The 25,239-nt window shown below is 35.5% G+C and overlaps 1 protein-coding gene across 2 annotated transcripts in view; it reads left to right on the top strand.

The window, feature by feature from the left end:
* LOC129749898 (zinc finger protein ush) overlaps positions 1-25,239 on the top strand; it is a 434,632-nt gene that overhangs the window by 29,795 nt on the left and 379,598 nt on the right. Inside the window, exon 1 of one of the 2 annotated variants that reach the window (XM_055745020.1) lies at positions 5,124-5,278. The exons of the other annotated variant lie outside the window; for it this stretch is intronic. Within the exon in view, the coding sequence (XP_055600995.1) occupies positions 5,227-5,278 (52 nt within the window). The 5' untranslated portion in view covers positions 5,124-5,226. Of the gene's footprint in view, positions 1-5,123; positions 5,279-25,239 lie in introns of those variants that run through there. 2 annotated transcript variants of the gene reach the window in all.

Below are 25,239 nucleotides of genomic sequence, written 5' to 3'. Positions count from 1 at the left end.
GCAACACCCAGTCCCTGGTCTAAGCCAAGGGGTTTGGGCACTCAAGGCCTCTTTTGTTTCCTGTGCTTCAGGGTCTCATCCCAAAACTGGAACTCATGAGACTTCCAGTATCAGCAATAAACGCAGTACAAATATGTCGGCGTTGAAGTGAAGTAAGTGAAGTAATAATAATAATAATGATAATAGTGTTTATCGAAGAAGGATAATCGGCTTAGAAACTCAAAAAGACAAAGTCTTCATAAAGCACCGGTAACGTTAAACTGGTCAAACGTAGAGCGGGCAACCAGAGCTTACCACAGACAAGGACGGGAATCCATCATAGACATTTTTAGACACATTTGGAACTCCGATTTTGACGAGCGACTCTCTTCACAAGTCCGAGAACTGACCCCTGCACGGTAATCAAAATTAGCAAAAACGTACTCAGAAGCGATAGGAGCGCACCATCTGGATTTGAGAGGTCAAGAACGCGTTGAAGGACTTATGCAAGATGTAAATGAACCAGATTTCGATCGGGATGCGGGGAGGTCCTCCCAAATCCGGAGCACAGGTGGCGTTCGCGAAACTTTCAGTTGCGGCAGCAAACGCAGTACTGAAGTGTGGGGTGGAGTGGTCTATCTGCAAGATAGTCATCCCCGAGCAACCGGAAAGGTGTTTCCGTTGTGTCTAGTACGGACACAAATCGTTTACCTACAAGGGTACCGATAGAAATGATCCGTAACCGCCAACTACAGTATATGGCCAGCGAGGGACTGGAAAAAGTGAGTGTCTTGGTAGGGGTTCCACAAGGATCGATGCTTGGCCCGGTATTGTGGAACATCGTTTACGACGAACCGCTGAGACTGCGTCTCCCCACGGGAGTGAGACTTGTGGGATTCGCCGACGACATGGTGCTCCTGGCATCGAGCCCATTAACCGGAGAGGTCCTACTCGCCACAGTAGCGATCGATAAAGTTGGATGCGCTCCAAGAGCTTGCGTCTGGCTCAACACAAGACCGAGATGGTGATGATCACAAACCTGATTTCAGCACAATCAGGGACGATTGTAGCTGGACCGTGCGCAATCGAATCCAAGCGTGCGATCAAATACTTAGGGCCTGCAAAAGAGCCTGCAAAAGAACGGCAATTGCGATAACAGCCCTCTCGTGAGTCATGTAGCAAAACTCGGCGATCCTTTGCGGCAGAAGGAGGGTCCCGGCGAGCGTGATCTCGTCCATTTTGCGGTACGCAGCGGTAGCCTTGAGCAGGCAGTGTAATCTGCAGAAGCTCTGATCTAATGAACGTGCGGGTTATCAACGAATACCGAACAGTGTCCTCGGTAGCTGCTGATGTTGTGGCAGGGGTCATGTCCATGTTGGTTTTGTTGAAGAAAAATATCTTCTGCTACGCAGGCATAGGCAGCACTAGTGGAACAGTTCGGAACGCGACCGGTGGACTCACTTGATCCCTAACGTTAAATAACCGACAACATCGTGTGGAAGACGGGTATTGATGCCTTGGCACGTGGTCAGTTATGGGTTCACCCGGATCATGACTTCCCTGCAGAGGAGTTGGAACCAGGATGACGTCTCCGCCCATGATTCCGAGTAGTTTCATATATCTCCGGACGTGTGCTGTGTCCAGGTTAAGATTCTCTCGACCGACACACGGACGAGGAAAGAAGACAGGACCTGGAGCCAAACCAAGTGGAGTCAAGACCTCGAGTCGTTAGAGGAGAGGTCATTGGTCTCTAGCAGTGGTCTCGAACAGAAGCGGAGCGCACGATAGTTGTGGTAACCAAACGAGCCTCGAGTTACGAGTAAAGGGCGGACATCGAGTCGTCAGAGCAGAGGTTCTTAGTCTTGAATAGTAACAAGAGGCTGGAGCATCGCCTGGGTTAGGCGAAGTAAGCTTTAGAAGATTACTTATAAGCTGGTCTCTATCACAGCGTTATCAGATGGTCATCAGTCCAATACTACAAGTAAACGAGTAAGAAGGTGTTGAAGTCACTTCAGCCGAAGACTCCAGACAGCATTCCGAACGTGCAGTCGGCTACGATCATGGTATTCCAAGATTTGTTTTATTGTCGTTGCTGCAAACGTACATGGACGAAAAGGTAATTCCGGAAATGTGGAAGCGGCAAAAACTGATTCTTCTAGAATATTTCCACTGAATGCAGCTGATTAGAGAAGGTGATTCAGAAGTGGATCCAGAGGTATTCCGAAGGTGAAGGAGAACTTTCCGACAAACATTTCGGTTTCCGGAAAACTCGCAGCACAGTGAATGTCATCCAGTCTGTCATTGAGATAGCGGACAGAGAAAAGCTGACTAGGACTTTTTCTGCACTTTTTTGGCCATATACCGAACTGAGGCAATCTTCCTACTGGTGAAAGCACGCATAACTTTCCGGTCCAAAGTTTTATCCACCGGACCCGGTTTCCGCCTAAATTTTTTTAGTCCATAAAGCTACATTCCTTCCATTCCATATCGCACTTCGAAACGCATCCAATGCTTTCTTCTTCCATTTACGCCAGGTTGGGGTTGGGGAAAGTATAAATTCTTCTCTTTTTCACGAAAATTATGAAAACTTGAGCTCACGATACACAGAGCTTCAAATTGAACTGTAAACAACAAATCCGAATCAAACCAGGCAGACTTTTTAATGCGCCACACAAATTCGAACCAGTACTCACCTAATCCCGAAATGCTAACAATAATGGTATTGGTGGTCTGGTCGGCAGAGTAGAGGGAACGAGGAACAGGAAAAAAAATCGGTCCGCGCTTATCAGATTAATGGCCATCGCGGGAGAAGCCGGAAATTGCCGAAGGGCTTATGCTGTCTGTCTGCCTCAGCGCCGATCCGTTTAGAGAGAGATGGTGGTATCTATCTCTGGTTGGTGTCTTTTTTTCGTGTTGTCGTCCTGCTGGTCCCCTTTCAAATTCTCCCGTTGAGAGAGTCGAGGAAGTCAGTCTCGAACTGTTTGCGTGGATGCACAAGAATATAAGCGCCGATGACGGACGATTGCCAGAGAGTGGTGGAGGGAAGGGCTCAACGGAATGGACCGATAAGATAAGGCAACCTTGGTGTCGTTACTCTTATTTCTTTTTTTTTTTCGGGGCGCCTCTTTTTCCATTCCTCCGATGATGAGTAGTCCAAGTGGGTCCAATAACTTAGGAATTTGTTATTGCTGTGTACATTCATTTCGGGATATCTCGTTTTTTTTCTGGTCCATCGTTTAGGTTGGTCAATGATTCATAACAATGGAACTCGACTTTATCGATAGTCAAAATAGGCTCCAATCTATTTAGATGCCCGAATCTAGAGCTTAAGCTCGATGAGTCAATTGATACATCATTGGGGTTAAGAATGGTTTATTTTTAATCTGTGCGAGATTTTTTCTACTTTTCAATCCAATGATGAATCAGAAAGTGGAGAGAGCTATTATATAATTTATATCTGGTAGTAACTATCCCTTAATGGAGTTCCTCAGGGAAGTCATTTAGGACCTTTGATCTTTCTTCTCTTCATAAACGACCTAGGCTCCACGATCGAATCAGAAAAGTTACTGTACGCCGATGATCTCAAAATTTTCCGAACGGACTCTGGTTGATTGTTGTGCTCTTCAAAAGGATATAGACACACTCTCAAGTTGGTGCTACCAAAATGGTATGGCACCCAATGTTACTAAGTGCAATGTCATCTCATTCTCTCGTCTACGTCGTCCACTGAATTTCGAATATAAAGTACTAACGACCGTTTTGAACCGCACATCTACTGTCAAGGACCTTGGAATTATTTTGGACAGTAAACTAAACTTTTCCCAGCATATCTCCGCAACAGTAGCGAAAGGCTTTGCAGTTCTCGGATTTATACGACGAAACACATCATTTTTCAATGACTTTGAATGACAGTTTGAAATCTTTGTACTGTGCTCTTGTGCGCAGTATTATGGAGTACGGGGTGCAAATTTGGGCACCATATCAGACTGTGCATGTAAACAGGGTCGAGAGAGTACAACGATGCTTCATCAGATATGCTCTGCGTCAACTACCATGGATCGACGCTCATAACCTCCCGCCTTATGAACAACGCTGTATGTTATTGAATTTGCCGACACTGGAATCAAGGCGCGTTTACCTACAACGGCTTTTCATCTTCGACCTCCTGCAGAACAACGTGGATTGCTCAGAACTGCTATCACTACTGCCGTTAAATGCTCCCATCAGAACAACCCGGACGCGCGATTTTCTTAGACTTGCCCTGCGACGAACCCAATACGGTCAAAACAACCCGTTGGATGTATGCTGCGCGCGCTTCAATGAAATATCTAGTGATTTCGATTTCAATGTTTCCAAAACTGTTTTTAAATCTAGAATAAGATAGTTTAAATATTTTTCATTGTACTTAGTTTTTAGAGCATCTGCAAAGATTGAAATAAATAAATAAATAGATATCTTTCTACACTAGCTTAATATTACCAAACACCGGGTCACGTTCGGAACCCACACAACTTAAATAACCAGAATCTGAAGGTAATCTTCCAAAAGTGTATCTAATTGAAGTTTTTCATTTTGTCTGTTTATTTTCAGGTGAGTATGATTGCTGACAAAGATGTGCTACTGGAACTTGGTTAACAAAAAACACGAGTTGTTATCCTCCTTGGAACACGTATACACAATAAGAAGTCCTCAAAACATCGATCTGTTTTAGCTTCAACTTGCTTCAACAGAAATTTTTATCACATAATTTTGGAAGCCACATTTTTTGTCGATTCAAACAGCAGCATGTAACAGTTGCTACCAGTCGAGTGCGATATCAACGGAAAAGAGAAACAGACTTGAGATTACTGTTGTTTGAAGCTAAAGTCATTTTTGCATGTTATATTCGGGGTCTTACCTGTGGGCCTTCCCCCATAAAATTTACCTCCTTCCCACTCTCGACCCAACCGAAGTCGACGAGAAGCCTAGAAGTTTTCTGTTTCCTTCAGTTCCAGCTGAAATAACTGCCAAACAGCTAGCCTCGAGAAGCAAAGCGAAGCGAAGCAAAGAGAGGAAAAAAACACCACCCAAGATAACGAAATGCTGGTTCGGAGTTTTTATCAGTGGATGGCAATATGCCATAGTTTCGGTTTTTTTTAAAAAAATTTTTCTCCGTTCGTTGAAAAACTTCTTTATCGCACTACGGCTGTCGAACTGGCGAGAAACCCAGCGAAGGAACTCTCCATCGTTGAGTGGAGTGAATGAAGTATGGAGACTCAAAATCAAAAAACCCAAACCAACAAAAGCTACAACAAACCAGGTAAGGAAAATTGTATTTAAAACAAAAAATACAACTCGGAGATTTGCGCGGAATTTTTCCGTTGGTTTATGGGGCGCTTAACTGATTAGGACGGACGCTCCGAGTTTGGCTGCACAGCGGCAAAATTTGAATATCGCAAAGGCTGCATTAAACGAAAAGCCAAAATAACCTTTCCGAGCGAGATATGTAAGTTGAAGTTGTTTTTTTTTCGGGAGATAGATACCCTGTATCGGTAAATCGCTAGATAGTAGTCGTTTTTTTTTTATAGTTTTCTGATAACATTTTTACGTTGGACATGCTAATGACCCTATTGTTCCGCCGCCTGCTTACGATATGGGGGCATTGGCACTTTTTATTGCTGTTGTAGTCTAATTTCGACCGCCTGAAATTAACTTAACATTCTACTTCAGGAATAAACGAGCTTATTCAAGATAGCGTATTCGACTCATAGTTAAGCTGTATATAGACTTGTGTTTATCCATAGATGTATCATTTAATCTTCTTTTATGATCATATATTTAATCATAAAATTAAAAAATCAAACAAGGTTTTGAACTATTTGGTTTTTTAGTTACGAACTGTGAAATTCGTGAGTACAGAATCTCTAAACATTTTTGTTAATTTAATCCAGGTGAAAAAAATTACGGTATAAGATGGATGCCCATTATACCGCTGCAAAACATGACATTTTGGTCCCATATGTTTTTACGGTGCCTTTTGGATCACCAAGCATCAGTGTAAAATTTGCGATGATTTGGTTGATCCTCAGTTAGCGCAACGCGTTTCAATTTTGTATGAAAATTTGTATGAAAGGAGAAATTTTTGCACATTGATACCATTTTTTTTTTTTTCATCTGGTGGAAAGCCAGTTTTGCACTAAGGAGTGTATTCGAAAAAAAAAATGCAACTTTGTTTTGCATTTTAATGCATGGATAGAAATTGATGAAATTTTCAGTGAAGCTACCCAGTAATGGAATGTGTGCGTGTACAAAATTTGGTGATAATCTGTAAAGTGGTTTTTGAGATGACGTCCAATACTGAAGTACATGGACAAAATTTTTTGGGCAGAAAAATCCAGAAGTCCCAATAGGAGGCCCAAAAACAGCTAGAAATCAACTATTCGACCAAAGTTCACATGCAAAATAGTTTTAGAAGTCCTAGAGGACCTAATAATGAGCTTAAATTTGAATAAAAGTGAAGATCATTGATTCCATGAAGTGACAGGAAGGTGAGAGGTTTTTTCAAGCTCAATCCGAAAATATGAATAGAGAAAGTGATGAAAAGTCAAATTTTTCTGACTGGTTCGTCTAGCTGACTTTTAAATAAAATACGGTGGTCAAATCGTGCGCAAAATATTTGGACCACTTGTGGAGAGATAATTTGAAAAAAAAAATCGTAATGGACAGCAAATCGAACTCTTTAGAGACACTTGGCGAGTTTCCAACCCGAAACTTTTCGTTGAAAAGTCGCACCTGTATTTCCCGGAGATCTAAAAGGAGAAAAAATTGAAAAATTTAATGTCTAGTACTTGAGGAAGCTAACTATCTGTGGAAACTACATATTACTAAGTTTTTCATAACGATTGAAACGATGAATGGCCAACAATACAAAGAAGACTACCGTATTACCCCGTTTTACGGTAGTCTTCTTTGATCACCAGGGTATCTTTGACCATGAATAAATTTGTCCACATTATCATCAATAACTCAGCCTATAGTTTGAGTTTTTGAAAATTGTTTTCTACGTTTGAAAGCCTATTAGTTGAGTATCAAATAGACAAAATTTGGGTTTTATTTCAAATTGTTTTCTGTCAGTAAAAATGTAATTTCAAAATCTTAAAATATCTATTTTTTTAAAGGCTCGCAAACAAACAGCTCTCCTGATGATAACAAAAAGTATTTAGAAGCAAAAGGGTTGTTGAATATGAAAGAACAACTTTTATTTTTTGTACATGTAAAGTTATAGTGCTATTTTTAAAGTTATTTAATGATACATTTTTGATATTTAAAAACTAAGTACATTTTCCAAGAGTAAGCCCTTATTGGACAAATGGATAGGAATCCTATCAAATGATTAACTTTGAAGAAAAATAAAAATAGAAATAGTGGGAGGGCCTAGGGGAATGTGTGAAGGTAAAATTTCATTTGTATTTTGAATCTAAAACTATTTAGCAATTATTATAATTTTTGACCCGAGATGTATGCAGCATCATGGTTTTTTTCGATTATAAATGTTTTCAAAAGAAAACGTTAAAACGCAAGGTAAAATTGATAAATTAGACTTTGTGAACAATTATGAAGGTGTTTTGTATCCTTTATGATCAAGAAAACTCGTTAAAAATTTTGAGCTTGAGCTTAGATAAACCTTACATTTCAGTAGTTGCTACTCCGTGATTGACAAGAACCACCAAAATTATACATAGATCCAAACAAATGGGGCTTGGGATTAGCTTACCATTTTCTGTATACACGATTCGAAGGTTCCTTATCTTATATGGTCAATAACGGCGCCAGCCACGTCCTTACGGATCATCGGGGCTACTAGAGACTAGATTTTTAAATCAAATTTTAAGTAGTCCAATAAATTTCTGCGACCATGTTTTACGTTCATAGGAGTCCAGTACTGGTTTTAAAAATTAAGAACATGTCACATTCCCCTTAACGGGAAAAATAATCGAAAAATATTTAAAAAAAATGTGATCAATATTACCCCGGATAACGGTATCTGGAAAGTTTTTCCCTTAGGACTAAACAATATGGTATTGTATTTATTGTTACGGTTGTTTCGTCGATCATGTTTTTGACAGCTAGCAGATTCTCGACTTTTCTCTGGGATCTGACTTTGTGCAGATAGACTTGACCCTGTTCGCATGGATGTACTCCTGCGATTTGTCCGACTGCGAGCTCTACAGATTTGGATGTGATGTACGGGTATGTTGGTAGTTTAGCGGGAGAGTTGGGTTTCAGTAGGAGGAATTTGATTAGCCCATGTTCGCCGTTCGGGTCCATCCATTCTGGAACCTGTCTTCTGGAACCTGTCAGTTTAGGAAAATGCGTGTTCTCGAGAATTCCAAGTCTAGATCACAAGAATCAGATGTCCGTGATAGAGGAGCACTGTTTGAAGCAATTAGTTCGAAGACCACATCGTAGATACGTGTGAACGCGACGGCGCACACAGGGGTAAAACATGAAAAAGGCGATCAAAACTATTTTCCGCCGAAACTGTTCGTTTTAGACCTATAGTGTCTTCGAGACAAATGACCAGCATTACAAGGGCTAAAAAATAAGTTTTTTGAAAAAATTATTAATCCACCTAGTAGTGAGTTAGAAAATCTAACTTTTTTAATATCCATTTTAGAGCTGTATTGTCTGAGAGAAATTATTAGCTTGTATCAATTCTAGCAACTTTGCTGAAGAAGTCATAGCAGTAACATTAATCGTTTCAAAGTTATGACAATTTTTAGAAAAATAACACCAATTTTCAGTTTTTTCAGTTATGTTCTAGAGAGTTTTGAAGACACAAAAGTTGTACACTTTTGCTGAATATATTGTATAGATGACTGAATATATTGTATAGAAATTTTGAAGTTTAAACGATATATCTTAAAAATACTTAACAAAAATAGTCATTTTGAACTGGTTATATCTCCTGAGTTCGGACGAGTTCGGTTACATATTTTACAGTTTTAGAATAAGAAAAGTATCGCCTTTCAAACAATGTACAATTCAAAGTGGCCAATTGTGACCTTCATAGTGTAAATGTCAATAGAAGTGAGCCGAAAGTGAAGTTTTTATACTAATTTGAGCATAACTATTACTACTAGGCTGCAACATGTAGGATTCCTAAAAGTAGGCCTACTTGAACCACTTGGACTTGAGATGGTAGATGGGCTCAAATTAGTATAAAAACTTCATTTTTATCTTTCTTCTATTGACATTTACACTATGAAGGTCACAATTGGCCACTTTGAATTGTACATTGTTTGAAAGGCGATACTTTTCTAATTTTAAAACTGTAAAATATGTAACCGAACTCGTCCGAACTCAGGAGATATAACCAGTTCAAAATGACTATTTTTGTTAAGTATTTTTAAGATATATCGTTTAAACTTCAAAATTTCTATACAATATATTCAGCAAAAGTGTACAACTTTTCTGTCTTCAAAACTCTCTAGAACATATTTTATATGAAAAATCACGCGCAAAAAAGCTATGTTGAAAAAACTGAAAACTTGTGTTATTTTTCTTAAAATTGTCATATCTTTGAAACGATTAATGTTACTGCTATGACTTCTTCAGCAAAGTTGCTAGAATTGATACAAGCTAATAATTTCTCTCAGACAATACAGCTCTAAAATGGATATTAAAAAAGTTAATTTTTCTAACTCACTACTAGGTGGATTAATAAGTTTTTCAAAAAACTTATTTTTTAGCCCTTGTAATGCTGGTCATTTGTCTCGAAGACACTATAGGTCTAAAACGAACAGTTTCGGCAGAAAACAGTTTTGATCGCCTTTTTCATGTTTAACCCTGTGTGCGGCGGTTTGGTTTGAATTTGATAATGATTTTTTTTTTACATTTTTTTTTGTTGTTGTGTTTTATCACCATCCAAAAACGCAAAACTATATTTATTGTTATAGCGAAAATTATAAAGTAATGTTGTTTCTAGAAACTGTTCTGACATGGAACAAAATTGAATGTTGCCAAACACAAACGGGGTCTGTACTTATCACTATTGTGTCAGTTTTAGAAGATTTCACTTAAAAATAGGTTGTTTCGATAGTTCCGAACAATTATTATTTATTGATTTTTTGGGTAAACTTATTTTGTTAACATGTTATCACTAATAGTTTTAAATTTTTGTTCCAAAAATTGTCAGAAAAATCGATAAAAAATAAGTTCTTCACTTTTCATTAAATATGTATGACTTTTAACTAAAAGTTTACTGAAACTTTTAATTTACAATCAGGGTTCTATCGAACGAATAACTTCCTGTCGTCACACCTCAGTGGCTTTGACGTTTGGTAGTAATTTTTCGCATTCAATTTTTTTTAGGTTAGATACCGAAAGCAAACAGCAAAAAATAAACTAGCGATATGCGATAGCCGATTTTGCACCAGCAGTACTCAACAGCTCGTCAAACTGACGAGAGGCTCTTTGTTTCTTCCTCCTACTATTTGTAAGGTATTTAGGTAGTATATCTACTTATTATGGCCGAATATAAAACATGCACATGAGCATTTGAGCATGGATGGATCGGTAAAAGTCCGCCGATGACGATTGCTTATCGGCTGAAGCACGCCAGCACAGTGCGAACTGTTGTGTTTTGTGTGCGACAAATCGCGCGCGCTGTTTTTATTTGTCATTTTTAGTGCGAAGTGACGAATTAGTCATCGTAAAAAATAACAAAAACAACAACAGCAACTAGCTAACTAACTAGTAAGGTTCTCTTTGTTCTTCCAAGAACTTTTATCACACAGAGTTTGAGTTCTAAAACGCGAGGTTTCGTTTCTCCTCCTCCGAACGAACGAATGTGCGGGGCCTTGAGGTTATGCCGAACGTTATCTTTCGGAAAGTGCGCGCAGCACAGACACTGAGAAATGTGTTGCTCAGAACTGTCCCACTTCCTTCCTCCATTCACACTCCCCACCCTCTTCTCAGAGATATAGATTGTTGAATTTTATTGTTCTGGTGAAAAGTACACACCATAAAATTGTGCTATATTTAGTTGAACCTCCTGCCTCTGCTACCCCGTTAGTAGGTATGTATCTGGTTTAGTGGCTGTAGGCTGCTCCACCACCCCGAAAGGAAGTAACTGGAACACCGCGCGGAACACCTGGCCTGGAGACACCAGTGCGGACTTGAGCGATATCGCTAGCTAGAACCACACCAAGAATACCCAGAGAGTCTGAGAGATAACGAACTGTGTGCCTTCTAAAGAGTAGTAAGAATCGGGGCAGGCAGCTCTAGATAGGAACATTTTCATACAGGTCTTCATTACACGGGCGAAGGCGCGCAAAAAAAAAATGCTAAGTGCGATACGATCAACCCGTTTTGTTGTGCCATTTGCCAGCTGAAACCGACAGAGTTTTTTTTCCTTCTGCTCGTTTTCAATTCCATTTCAGAATTACAAATTTTCGAAATTAAGAACCAGCACTGATGACTTGTTTAGTGTCACTCAAGGGTACGATTTTACTATCGCTAGGAGTAATTTATGACTCAAGCTATGGATAATTTTTGCTCATTTCTAACTGATTATTTGTAACTTTTTTTTCTACTAACTAACTCAAAAACCATCTATGGAACAATCCAGTTGATTTAATCACTTTTAGCCCGAGTCACTAACCAGGTGTGTCCCCATTCGAATTCGATATCGTATATGTAAATGAGGTGTGCCTTATCAGTAGGTGGAAAAAAGCTTCAACGCCAATCCCCACTTATCACTGCTCCTCAACTGTTCCTCCCCACTCTCATATTGTCTATCTGATCTAATCAAACCATGAAGCGGTATCGCCGCTGATGTTGTTATATTTTTTGTCGATTTCGATGATGGTTCCGAAAGTTTGAATTATGATAAGCTTTTGCGAGTGGACGACTGTTGCTTATCAGTGCGCCAGCGTTCCATTAATGGAAAATCCTTTCGATGGCCCCCGCTCGGTATCTCGGTTGATGCCCGGATTTTTCGTTCGACGATAGATAAGCGAGGCGAGGAATACCTACAACAATCAACAGTTATCATTATCGGGGCTAGCCCGAAAGACCAATCAGAGGGGCTATTAGAGGATTAAACTATGCAAATATAGAAGTGAAACGGAGAGCAAGCTATGGTTTTACGGTGGGGGTGATAAAATGATCGAACTTGAATATTGAAATCCCAGAATTGTTAGTTTTGGAAAAAAACAAAAAAAAAACATTAATCAGAATATTGAAACCTTAAAAACGGCATTTTTTTAATTTTTATAATTCGTTTATTTGAAACGGCTCGTACCGTAGGTTTTAAAGAGCCAATGTCTGATTTGTGTAGGTAATTACATTTCATAGTTTTCGATAGATTTAGATATAGTGAAGAAGAAAGTAGTAGTTATAAACGGAGATCAATAGCTTTGAGAAAGAGGTAGATTTCAAGCATGTAATCAATGTCTATCGCAGCTAAGGGGCTGTTCACTAATTACGTAAGCACATAGGGGGGGTGGGCGGGTTTCACATTTGCTTACGATCTCTTACTAGGGGGGTAGGGGGGGTTTCCAAAAATCTTACGTAAGAAATATTTCATTAAAAATTCATCAAAGTCACAGCCATACGAAACCATATAACTCAGGTTTTTTTTTACTCACTACCTATTTGTGGTTAATTTTTATGTTATGTTATTTATCTTTTAATGTCTTATTAATAAAATTAATTAAAAAAAACTGCAGGTTCTATAAAATTTATAGAGAACCAATTCAAACCAACATGCCATCAAAAACACTAAATCACATTATTAAAAAAGATCGTCTCTTTTCGCTTTCCATCATAACAATCTTTTTAATTGGAAAATTTATAGAAACAACAAGGAAAATGGCGCGTTGACACCACGATTTGAATCCATCATTTTTCGAAAATGACTTCATCCAGATAAGGCGCTTTGAATAATGAATTTCTAGACAGTTTTTTCAGTGATAGACACTACCAACTCTAAATTTTACAAAATATTTACCAAAAAATCCTAAAACTTTATCGCTTACCACTGAATGACTCTTCAAACATTTTTTCCCCAATTCTGGTAGTATAGAATGATATATTTTTCAAAACATTTTTTAAATTTTCAGATAAAAATCATAAAAAAATTATGGTATCTCAAGCTAACCTCATCTCTCTTTTTGAAATCGAAATTTAGATTTTATATTGTTTATTCGATTGTGGAAATTTATTCAAAATTTTTGTTACCCTAAACATGTCTTGAATAATGTTTTCTTTAATCGTTTATGACATTTCATCTATTATTTTGTATAGATTGTGATTTTCAAATACAGTTGTTTTAATTTTACTTAAAAAGTGCTTTGCTTTGAAGCATGTATGTCACATTTTTAATATTATCAAGCTATTTTTGAAAAAAAAAACGGATCAATTTCTCAAAGAATAAAAAACGTAAGATCTTACAAGGGGGGGGGGGGGGTTTTGAAAAATCTTACTTTGTCTTACCAGGGGGGGAGGGAGGGTTGAAAATTTCCAAAATCGTGCTTGCGTAATTAGTGAACGGCCCCTAATAAATTCGCCAAAAACGGCATTCAAAAAACAAAATTTATAAAAATTATCCTGAAAAGGGGTCTGTTTTCGATTTCGAACCTTTGGAGCTCAAATTATTCATTGACCTTGCATATGGCCTCATGCCAATTTTGAGCTGAAACGGACAAAAAAATGTTATAAGACATTCGAATCAAAATTGGAGAGCAGAAAGTCTCCAATTGTTTAACTTACAGCCTGAAATGTGATTTTTGTCTATTTACTGAAACAAATCAAGACAAATTCCCAAAAAAAATCGTAAACGTCGTTGAACGACTTCTAAAAGTTGACCAGCTCAGCTCATAAATGCAAAAGGCCTCCTGCTGTATGATCCAGCCAATGACCTTCTGAGCTGGCAGATATGTTACGCAAAATAAACATTATTAATCGATTTGATTATAATTGTTCAATCGTGGGTGCTCGTTGTGTTAGCGCTATTAAAGTTCCAGAAACCCATTTCCGAATGGCAGATGCACATTCCGAGATTACTTCTATTGTCAATAAGCCCCGCCCAATCATAGCCACATGGCCGAAAGATGTGATTACGAGGTTAATAATATTGAAATATGCGTCTAACTACCTATATCAAATTTATCAACTTAGCCTTTCTACTAGAAAGTTTCTAGTGAAAGATCGACTTGTGTATAATGGCAAAGATAGTCATATAGATACACTTATCATTTTTCTTATAAATTCCTACAGACATTCTTTCTACGAACATAAGCACCACCTACTGACGGAAAAGGACAACATTTTTCAAAAACTGTGTTTATTGAACGTAGCGTGTAGAACAGGGCGCCTACAGCTACGGGTGGATGCATTTTGAGGAATAGTAGACAAGGGGTACCAAAAGTTTCTCAGTGGTGGAGGATGGAAACGAAGCGCTTTTTGACAGCCAGTTGTTCGCCTACCATGCCTACGATCTGGGTTGCCAGGTGCCCAGATTTGTCTGTAAAACACAGACTTTTGACCCTTCGTCCTGATATTGGTCAGACACAGATTTTGCCCAGATTTTTGCTCAGATTGCCCAGATTTTACAGACTTTCAAAATTGAACGATGAAATCAATATTAATGTGCTGGATATGAGCCGTAAGTGCCAGATTATACTAGAAATTTCGCTTGGATGCACTGGTATGTCACCAATCATAAATTTAAATTTGATTTTTTTAATTTAGATCGGCATGGTTGGTGGTAAAAACAGTGTTTGGTATAGCTCTCAACTCTAAAACTGAATACAAAACAACACTTACCCCCCCGCTCACCACATTGTCAAAAAAAATATATTTTTTGATACCAAAAAATTGGAGGTCTTCGCAGACTTTTTTTCAAAATTGCCAAGATTTTTTATCCTCAACAGCTGCCATCCCTGCCTACGATTGCGATTGCCTGTCACAAGATGGTCGATTCCGTGTTTTGGTATATTAAAACACCTGAAGCTGTACTCGCCCTGGTGTAGAAAATATGAAGTCCATGATGCATCTAGTATGGTGGTCTCATATGCCAAATCGCACGTTCAGCCATATTGAAAAAAAGTATTGACAGCTGGCTTTATGAAAAAAGGGGTCCGGGGATGCCAGGTGTTCGAGATTAAAAATCAGAAATTTGAAAAAAAAAGTCTATGTATGTCTGTGCACAAGCTTATCGTAGATCAAAGATCCAAAGATTTAAAACACTGGGTTTTAGTTTATTTTATTCAATTTTAATTGGACTTTTGGGAATAAAGAAATGATTTGAGTTTTCAATGAACTGATTTTATTCGTATCATTTTTCTTATATTAAATCAGCTGGGCAGGTGTGCTTTGCCACACCATCCAACAATAAATTAAATTTGAAAAAGTCTATATCAATATTCATTAAATATTTGGAGCATTACTTTTGGGGATGAATATACCAATTGGTTTAAAATTCCGAAAAAAGGAACATTACTTTAAATCAAGTTTGGAGTTTAGAATTGCAATACAAACGTGTTTTCATCTTGTTGAAAACGCAGGTTTCAGTGGTGGAATAAAGTTATCTTTATTCATGTTTCGTCTGTGAGGTCAGTAGAATACAACTATATTAATTAGCGATAGCTAATTGTCACTTTCCACTTCTTATATTCCCTAACGGGGAAAGTACTCATTTCCCAGAATATCTGGCCAACCTGTTGTGTTACCACGAACCCAATTTGAATATTCTTGCCTAACCGTGTGATGATGTAAACATTTGTACCGTGTTTACCATCATCATCTGTCATCAGCAATCATTGATCTATTGTTCTCGATTGCGAATTGAACATAGCAATAGGAACCAAAACAAACTGTTTTGGTTTTGCTCGTGGCAGCTGAAGTTTGCTGCTGTGCCGCTGTGCTGCTGCTGTTCCGGAGGAAACCGTAAGTTTCAACACATCTTATTTACTGAAGCTTGAAACCGAATGTTTCTTGTCCTCCTTCTGGTTCTTCGAAATGATACGGATCTGATCCGGATTGCTCGATTGGTTCTTCTGCAGCAGCGATGGCATCAAACGGGGGTCCTCCTGACCTGAATCAGCAGTTTCATCTCGATGAAGATCGGATGTTCCTGCAGGAAGACCAGCTGCTTCTCGGTCGATAAAATGCCCTGCCTCGCCAGTTTTCCATCCGATTCGATGACTTTCTGCTGCTTCCAACTTAGCTAAACTGGCCGGAACTCAACCTGAAGATCTTTTTTCGTTTCAATGGATTATATTTGTAAAAGTCAAAGTAAAATCTTTGTCTGACCAATATTTTTACTATTGGCAAAAGTCCTTGTTTTACAAACAAATCAGGGCATCTGGAATCCCAGCCTGCTGTCAAAATTTCAGCTGCGTTTCACCTCCTCCTCCGCATTCAACTCTCGTCTGCTTTTCGCGAATGGGTCGATTCTGACGTAATTCCCTTTTTTGGTGACAGTTCCCACGTCATGTTTACAAAATTTTTCGTGTAGCTGCACGGTCAAGAAATTCAACTCTCCGGGAATGTATGTACAGAAAGTTGAAAATTCTCAAAAAGTTCGAAAATAAGGTTTGTTTATTGAAATGTTTCAACAAATATTTGAAACCCTTTTTTCAACTTATTTCTTCTGGGCCAATCCATTTTGCATTGAATATTCTTGGGCAGCGCTTCTACTACTAAAAAAAAAACCCATCGAATGTCCGTGGAAGCTACTTAAGAATTCGAATGTGCAGAATCGACTGTTCAGAAGTTTCTTGTGTTATTTTGATCGAAAGCTGTAAACAAATGCACATACCTGCACGATAACACTATTAATTTTAACGATATGATATTTCGAGGAATAAAAATAACGTCGGATAGTTTGACTTTTTAATTTAAATCCATGTATTCCAATATTTTAGTTTTCAGCTGGATTAAAAAAAACAAAATGATAGACGTTTTAATTATTTGATACTAAAAAACATCTAAATTCTTAACAACTAATTTCCTTTTAAATTTTTAATCCCAAAATTGAGCTCAATTTTTAAGAATTTTCAACTTTCTGTGCATTTCCGGAGAGATAATCGTTGAGAAACCAAAAAATGCGCTGAATTTGGTTCACAAAATGGGTTTTTTTTTGCTACCCTCCAACTGTATTTTGAGTTTAATTTCTTAAATGTGCAGCTACATGAAAAATTTCGCTGCATCCCATTTCTCGTTCGTAAAATTTTGTAAACAGGACGTGTCACCACAAAAGATAATTACGACACCGTGAATCTACCCATCAGAGACCACCATACTAGATGCACCATGATGGCGTCCAACTCAAGATGCGCTCTAATATGTTTTCAATCAATTTAAATTTAAAACTATGCTAAATGCAATCTGGCGTAATTTTTTTTGTAGTAATTCAATTTTATAGAAACAGATGCAACTGACTCAGTAAAATTGATAATTTATCTCAACAAAGAATAAAAATAGTGTATAAAGAAATTTATAATTTAAGAACATTTATTTGAAAAATTTACAACCAAAACTCTTTTGCGGCAAAGCTTTTCGTAACTTAAGGTCTCGGTACACCTCAGAAAAAAAATGAAAAATCTTTTTTTGTCAATAACTCACAAAAACTACAAATTTGGCTATCTAACATGGTGGAATCGATGAGGAATAGTGAAAAGTAGAATTTTGATCCAGTCTCAGTATTTAAAACTTCTTTTAAAAAAATGTAATTCGATTCCCTCAATGTGATAACAATGCAATTCGATAGACCCTAATGGCAAAGATATTATATTCTAACAAGATACCCGGCTTAATAGTTTTTCGAACAAGTAGTCTGGGACATCGACACGTTTGTTTACGGTGCTGCCTCTCAGCGAAAAAGTCTTCAAGCTTTAAACTTGCATGCAAGCTTTCAAACGCAAAACTTTTTCATTTGATCGACGATACCGCGTAAACATAAAAAATTAAACGTCACATGATCAACAGGATTTTTGTTTACGTAAACTCAAATTTCTCCTCACATTCTGCCGAATCAAGATTTGAATAAAAAAAATATTAAATTCATCATCACTGAGACTATTTAGATTTAAATTTCTGGAGTACAATTCAAATTGGTTTAATGGTGGTTTTCGTGAATTCTTAATTTTTCCTATTAATTTACGCTTGAAAGCCCTTTTAGAAGATCTGAACAAAAACAACTGAAATTGTTATGGAATATGAATACAAGCTAATTAAAATGGAATTTATGAATTATTGTACAGATTAAGAACAGCATAGGCATAAAATATCATTTATTTTCTTTTCTTTACATAGAAACTAAGAATCCAGCGCATCTTTCTCTTCCCGGGCAATACAAAATCTCTCGTGAAGATGCAACTCGATGATAATTTTCTGCACTTGAACTCCCAACTAGCGTGGCCTGGTTTAGTACAGGTCGGTACAATTTTTTGCGAAGACTTTCAAATGTCAGGGGTCTGCAACCAAATAAGGCGTTCCTACATATGTGCTTGTAAAGAAAACAGGAACAGCAAATAATACGATACAAGCGGACCACGCTGTTCCGGTGGCAGTAAGAAGACAACTTCGTGTGATACATTCAAGAGCTCTGATACTTTTATTGTCGCTGAGAGTTTATCCTGAAAGCGAAGATTGAGAGTAATTATAAGGTGTTTTTTAAACCATTCATTTTTTTCTCACACAATCATCAGTCCTTCCATCTGCATTTATCTGCAGTTTGGAGCGGTTTTTCTTCTACTCGGTTGTGGGCTCAAAAATCGGATCGCTTCTTCGTTTCACCTCACCTCCTTAGAGTCGTTGCCATATCCAAAGTTAGTTCCTATTTCATCAACTCCGATGTCGGTTTTCGCCAAAATCCTTTCATCGGGACAGAACCTTTTTTTCGAGACACTTGCAGCTGACACCAACGAATAACGAAAAAATTTCCCTCATCATTTATAAACAAAAAAAAGCGCATGCTATTTGAATTTTCGAATTTGAGGTTGAAGACTTTTTCGTCGTTTATATTTTGGCGCTAGTGTTTTGTCCCTAAAATATCTGAGAAGCTGATAGTACCTGCTAATGGTTTATATGTGGGTTAAGTATGTGGAGCTTTTTCTACGAGTCATGTGCGTTACATTTCAAATTTCACCTCGTTACACTGACTTCAGTAACCTCTCTAGACTAGACATGTTAGTTTAGATAAGCCGCGAACAGTCTTCAGAACTCTTTTACATCTCATATAGAATAGTGGAATGTGGTTATAACCTCTTTTTTGTTTTAAGTTTTTTACAACTTGTTACTTAATTTATGGGAGAAAAGTCGATAAAGTTTCATCATCTTCTTACTAAAAAGGGCATCACTTTTCACCGATAAGGTCGATAAATTAAGTAACAAACATATTCAAATAATGGTGATTAATCTCATCATAGAATTAAAACTATGGTTTTTTTACAACCTTCTAACAAATTTCTTCAAATTAAAAAAAAAACAGTTGTAAATATCTTTACGTGACTTAGAAGTTACTTCATAAAAAATACGTATACTGAACAAAGAGTTTAGCTTCTTTGATGAGTTATAATCATAATTAAGACGACAATCTGTATTTTTTATTTATTTTATCCTTATAACCAGCATTATTCAACGATCGAGAATAACTTTCATTAGTTCGAAATAATCTTTGATCTTCCGCTTGCTTGCTTATCAACATCTTCGAAAACGCAAAGTATTCACTCGAGAATCGAGCGCGATAAAGCGACCGGAGAGTGTCTCCATCGAAAATGATGAATCTATATTTTTGTTGCCTTCGTATTATCTACATCTTTGGTGATATTTTTTTTTTCTTCTCTTCCCGTTATCTCTCTGTCTCCCTATTTCAATCTACCTACCTTTTTCGTTTAATGATTCCACTTATTTTTCTCCAATATTTTCGTCCTATCACATCAGAAACGATGAGCAATCGGACGATGGCGGTGTGCTGGCAGAGCCGGGCGAGCGACTGCTTATCTTCGATATCTCTTCTGTGAAAGGAGAAGCAGCAAGCACACAATTCCATTCGTGTTTCTAAACAAAATCCACTTCTTCTTCAGCACTTGTTCGTCCGTTCGTTCGCTCGATACCTACTTGGGTTCTTCATCTAATAGCCGAACTTTTCTTATCTCGTCTTTCATAAATGGGCTCTATCTGGTCGTCCAAAGTCGGTGGACACCTTCCTCCCCCCAGCAGATTTGGGAGTTCATCCGGTGGTGGCGCCCATTCTACCTCAAAAGTGCGAGCAGGCCTTGGGGGATTGATCTCTGTTTTTTTTTTCTATCCAATCCTGGGCATCCATTGGTTTGGAATTGTGTTTTTCGGGGGACATCCCCCTCGTTCCTTTTACTTCGACTTAAGTCTGCGTCCAACGCTCTGTGACATTTGAGCGTTTTCTTCCTACTGCTGCTGGTTTTCGTCTTGGCAGTAGCATTTTGAGATTGGAACTCAAAACGACCATCGGAGACCTTCATTCAAATTCGATTCGATAGCGCAACAAACTCCTCTCCATCCTATCGTTATCTAGCACTTTGGATCGCCTTCGATTGTATCGCACCAGTCATCTCGTTTGGTTGCATCTTTGGTTTGGCTAAGTTTAAAGTACTTTCTGCCCTCCGGAGGGCAGTAGCAAAAGTCTCAATTTAGGAACCGTTGCTCTTTTGCGGTGCATCCAAAGATTGTCTGAAGAAGTTTTGAGCGAGAAATTTGAAACGATGTTCTGAAATCAACGTTTTTGGATAAATATCATGGATAGTTGGAATCCTTTCAAGGTCAGTTGACTTTATAAGATATAACGAGGCAATTCCGAAGAATTTCGAATTTCATAATAGTTCAGAAAAGAATCCTGATAAATTTGGAAAATTTTAAGGATAATTTTAAGATTTAAGACAAAAAAAAACAAAAATGGATAGAGGTGAAAATGACCAAAATGACAAAAAAAAAATGCCAAAAATAACAAAAATGTAAAAAAAAATAATATGATAAAAATAAAAAAAAAAGACACAAAAATACGTATCAAAAATGAGAAAATAATATAAAAATTATCAAAAATGATAAGAATGAATGAAAAATGAAAAATTACAAAAATGATAAAAATGACAAAAATTACTATAATGACATAAAAGTCAAAAATGGCAAAATAACAAAACTAATAAAAATAATGAACATGACAAAAATGACAAGTAAACCGAAAATTTAAAAATAAAACAAATCACAAAAATGACAAATAAGACGGAAATGACAAAAAAATTATAAACATGACAAAAATAACTAAAATGAAAAAAAAAACATCAAAGTAACGAATGACAAAAATTGCAAAATTTTTTAAAATTGCCAAAAATGACAAAAACCACATAACATCTAAAACGACAAAAATAACAAAAATGACAAAGATTCTAAAAAATACTGAAATTTTAAAAATTACAAAATTGACAAAAATGACAAAAATAACAGATGACCAAAATGACAGATGACAAAAATAACAATAAAAACATAATTGACTTCATTGGTAAAAAAAGACAAAAATTGGAAAAAAAAAGGTCAGAAATTAAAAAAAAAACAAAAATTGACAATTATCAAAATAATTACAAAAATGACAAAAATAGTCTAAATGAAAAAAATTACAATGATGACAAAAATGACAAAAATTACAAAAATACAGAAATGACAATAGAGACAATAATGACTAAATTACAAAAATGACAAATAAATTTTAAAAAAATGACAAACATGGCCAAAATGAAAAAATGGCAAAAATGACAACCATTGAAAGAATTACAAAAACTACAAAAATTACAAAAATCACAAAAATAACATAAATGATCAATTGCGATAATGACAAAGATGACAAAAATTACCAAAACGACCAAAATGACAAAAATGACTGAAATTGACAAAAATAACAAATATGACAAAAATGAAAAAAATTACATAAAAGGACATAAATGACATATATTACAAAAATGACAAAAACAAATCAAAAAACAAAATTAACAAAAATGACAAAAAAATATAAAAATATAAAAAATAACAAAAGTTACATGTTACACAAAATACAAAAAATTCATGAAATTTATTTAAAAAAACATTAATGACAAAAATGACCCAATTGACAAAAAGGCAAAATGACAAAAATGACAAGAATAAGAAAAAGACAAAAATAACAGGAATTCTGAGAAATAACAAAAATGACTTAAAATCATAATAAAAAATAGAAAAAACACTACAAAAAAAGGGAAAAATTACCTCTATTAACAAAACTTTATGAAATAACAAATATAACTAAAATTACTAAAATGACAAACATGTCAAAAATGATAAAACTGACAAGAAGAACAAAAAATACAGAAATTAGAAAAATTACAAAAATGACAAAAATTTTAAAAATTACAAAAATTACAAAGACAACAAAAATTACTAATATTACTAAAATTACAAAATTTATAAAAATTTAAAAAGTTACAAAAATTCATAAAATTACAAAGATTACAAAAATTACAAAAATTACTAAAACTACAAAAATTACAAGAATGACAAAAACTACAAAAATTCCATAATTTACAAAACCTACAAAATATACAAAAATACATAAATTTTAAAATTTTAAAAATTTTAAAAATGTTTTAAAATATACCAAAAATTAAAGAAACTACAGAAACAACAAAAATACAAAATTCATATGAATTGCCAAAAGTATAAAAATGACTAAAATAACACAATTTTCCAGAATTACAAAATACTACAAAACTGACAAAAATTTCAAATACGACAAAAATTACTTAAACTAACAATAATTACAACAATGACTTAAATGACCAGAATATTTTAAAATACATAAACTACAAAAAAAGCAAAAATTATAAAAATGACAAACATTATATAAATTTAAAATATGACTAAAATGGCAAAAATTTTATAATTTTGTTTTTATTACAAAAAATGACAAAAAAATTGACAAAAGTTACAAAAAGTACAGAAATTATAAAGGTTAACAAAATTCAAAAAAAAAATTCAAAAAAGAAAAAAAAAATCCAAAAACAACAAAATATACAAAAAATTTAAAAAAACGGCCAAACTTTCCAAAAATTTCAAAATAATTCACAAAATACAAAAATGACAAAACTAACAATGTCCGCGAGTTCAAGCCCAAGAGTAAACATCGAACACAGTTGTACCGGACATGTTTTTCAATAACTGTCCGCCAACTGCAACGTTGATATAAAGTCGCGAATGCCATAAAGATGGTAAAACGACTAAAATCGAAACAAAAAAAAAAAAAAGAAAAAAAAAAACTAACAAAATATGACAAAAATGAAAGTACTGACAAAAAATAACAAAACTTTAAGATTTCGAAACTTTTTTCTTCAAACTTCCATATTATGTCTTTTCTTGCCATTTTATGATTGTTGAATCACTGATTAGGATTCAATTTTGGCAACACTTCCTAATACATTGGGTTTCATGGATCAAACGGGTTTCCATCCCCCTTTTTTATTTTTGTATTAATAATCTTTTTTTAATTTAAATCATTTCAATCATTTTTCAGTATTTTTTTGTCATTACTTGTCTTTCGTTTGAACATATTTGAATTTTTTAAAAATTCATGGATTTTTCTGATTTTTAACTTTTTCAAATTTTTTTAATGCCAAATCCAATATTTTTTAAATATTTGAACACTATTCAAGTTGAACAAAATATCATGATATGGATTTTAAAAAAATACACTATCAGAAAACCGTGCCGAAAATTTTATTTTTCATCAATTTGTCAATGATCGATCTTACTGAAGACTAATAAACCTTCAAAACTTTTATCTATTATTTTTTGTTTCGAATGCATAAAACTGTTTCGCTCAGTCAAGGTTACCGAAAAAAAATTGAAATGAATTTGAGTCAGAAATGCTGAGTTAAAAGTCACATCAAAATTAACTATTTTGAAACAGTAAAAAAATTTTTTGATTTCTGCAACCTTGAAATATCTTGTTTTTTTTTTCCAACTGTTGGAAACGTTAGTTTACTTTTTCCCGACCTTTCGATTATATTGAATTTTTGTTGTTTTGGTTTTTACGTCATAAAAACAGAATATGGTGTGTTTCGATGTCCTGAGTTTTGATCTTTTATAGATGCTCAAATTGTCTCTCAGTTCCTTTTTAAATATTTTTTCCATCTTCAGAACTATTGGTTACTTGCAATGTTCACACTTAATTGAAAGCTACGAAATATTTAATTTAACGTTGTAAACTCCATGTTTTCATAATGATGAAATCTGCTTGATTCTAATGCAACCAAAAAGGAACCGAACTCATCCGATCTAGAAAGATACAGGTGTTCGAAAACAGCTTTTTTTTAGGTTTTTCCAATCTATCTCGTTTTACTTTGAATATTTTTATTAAGTGTGTACAACAAACTATTCCATTCTGAATAATTCAAAACTCTTTCAAACATTTTTTTGCTTGAATAAGCTCGGCCTGAAATGATATCGTTAATAAACTGAAAATTTCAGAAAAAAAATTTTTAATTTGAACCCTTCTAACTCTTTGAGTTAGCTTCTAATATGTTGACGTCTTCCCCAAAATTACTACATTTTTTTAGAATCTAAAAACTTGCCAGAGACATGATTGTTTTGAAATGATTACCAATTACAAAAAATATTTTATCTGTCTCACTGCTAGGTGATTGAATCATTTTTATCAAAAGCCCATTTTAAAGTGCTTTAAATGTAGGTAAAACGTCCCGAAAATCCAATTTTGATCAACTTTCAACATCGTTTTCCCTGTGTGCAACGGGCCAATTTAAATTTGAAATCTTGTCGGTGGGCTGCACTTAAAATATATATATATATTTTTTTTAATAATAAGCAGAGCTTCACGGCATTTTGAAAACTACACATTTTTGGCGAGAATAAATCTGAAAAAAAATTCGCGCGTTCAAAAACAGAAATTCAGAACAATTCTTCAAAAACCCGATATTGATTTTTTTTCAATAGTACATACTTCTTGGCGATCGCTCGTTCTTACAACTTTCTTGTTAAAACCGATGGTATTATTTGTCATCACTTCCACTTTATAATCTTCTGGAGTGATTAACTAAGAGTGTGAAAAATATATATTTAAAGTAAACACCGTCTTCTTAGCGTTGGACGTTGAATCGCTAATTGACTTTCTGTGATTTTTTTTCACAATTGATACTTGTCCTCAAAGACTAGATTTGTTTCCTATAAACGGTAAAAGCCCCGTTTTTTAAATCA

This window comes from Uranotaenia lowii, chromosome 2 (genome assembly GCF_029784155.1).
Source record: "Uranotaenia lowii strain MFRU-FL chromosome 2, ASM2978415v1, whole genome shotgun sequence".
NCBI classification, from domain to species: domain Eukaryota; kingdom Metazoa; phylum Arthropoda; class Insecta; order Diptera; family Culicidae; genus Uranotaenia; species Uranotaenia lowii.
Note: the sequence above shows the minus strand (reverse complement) of the source record. Positions and strands in the feature narration are given on the sequence as shown.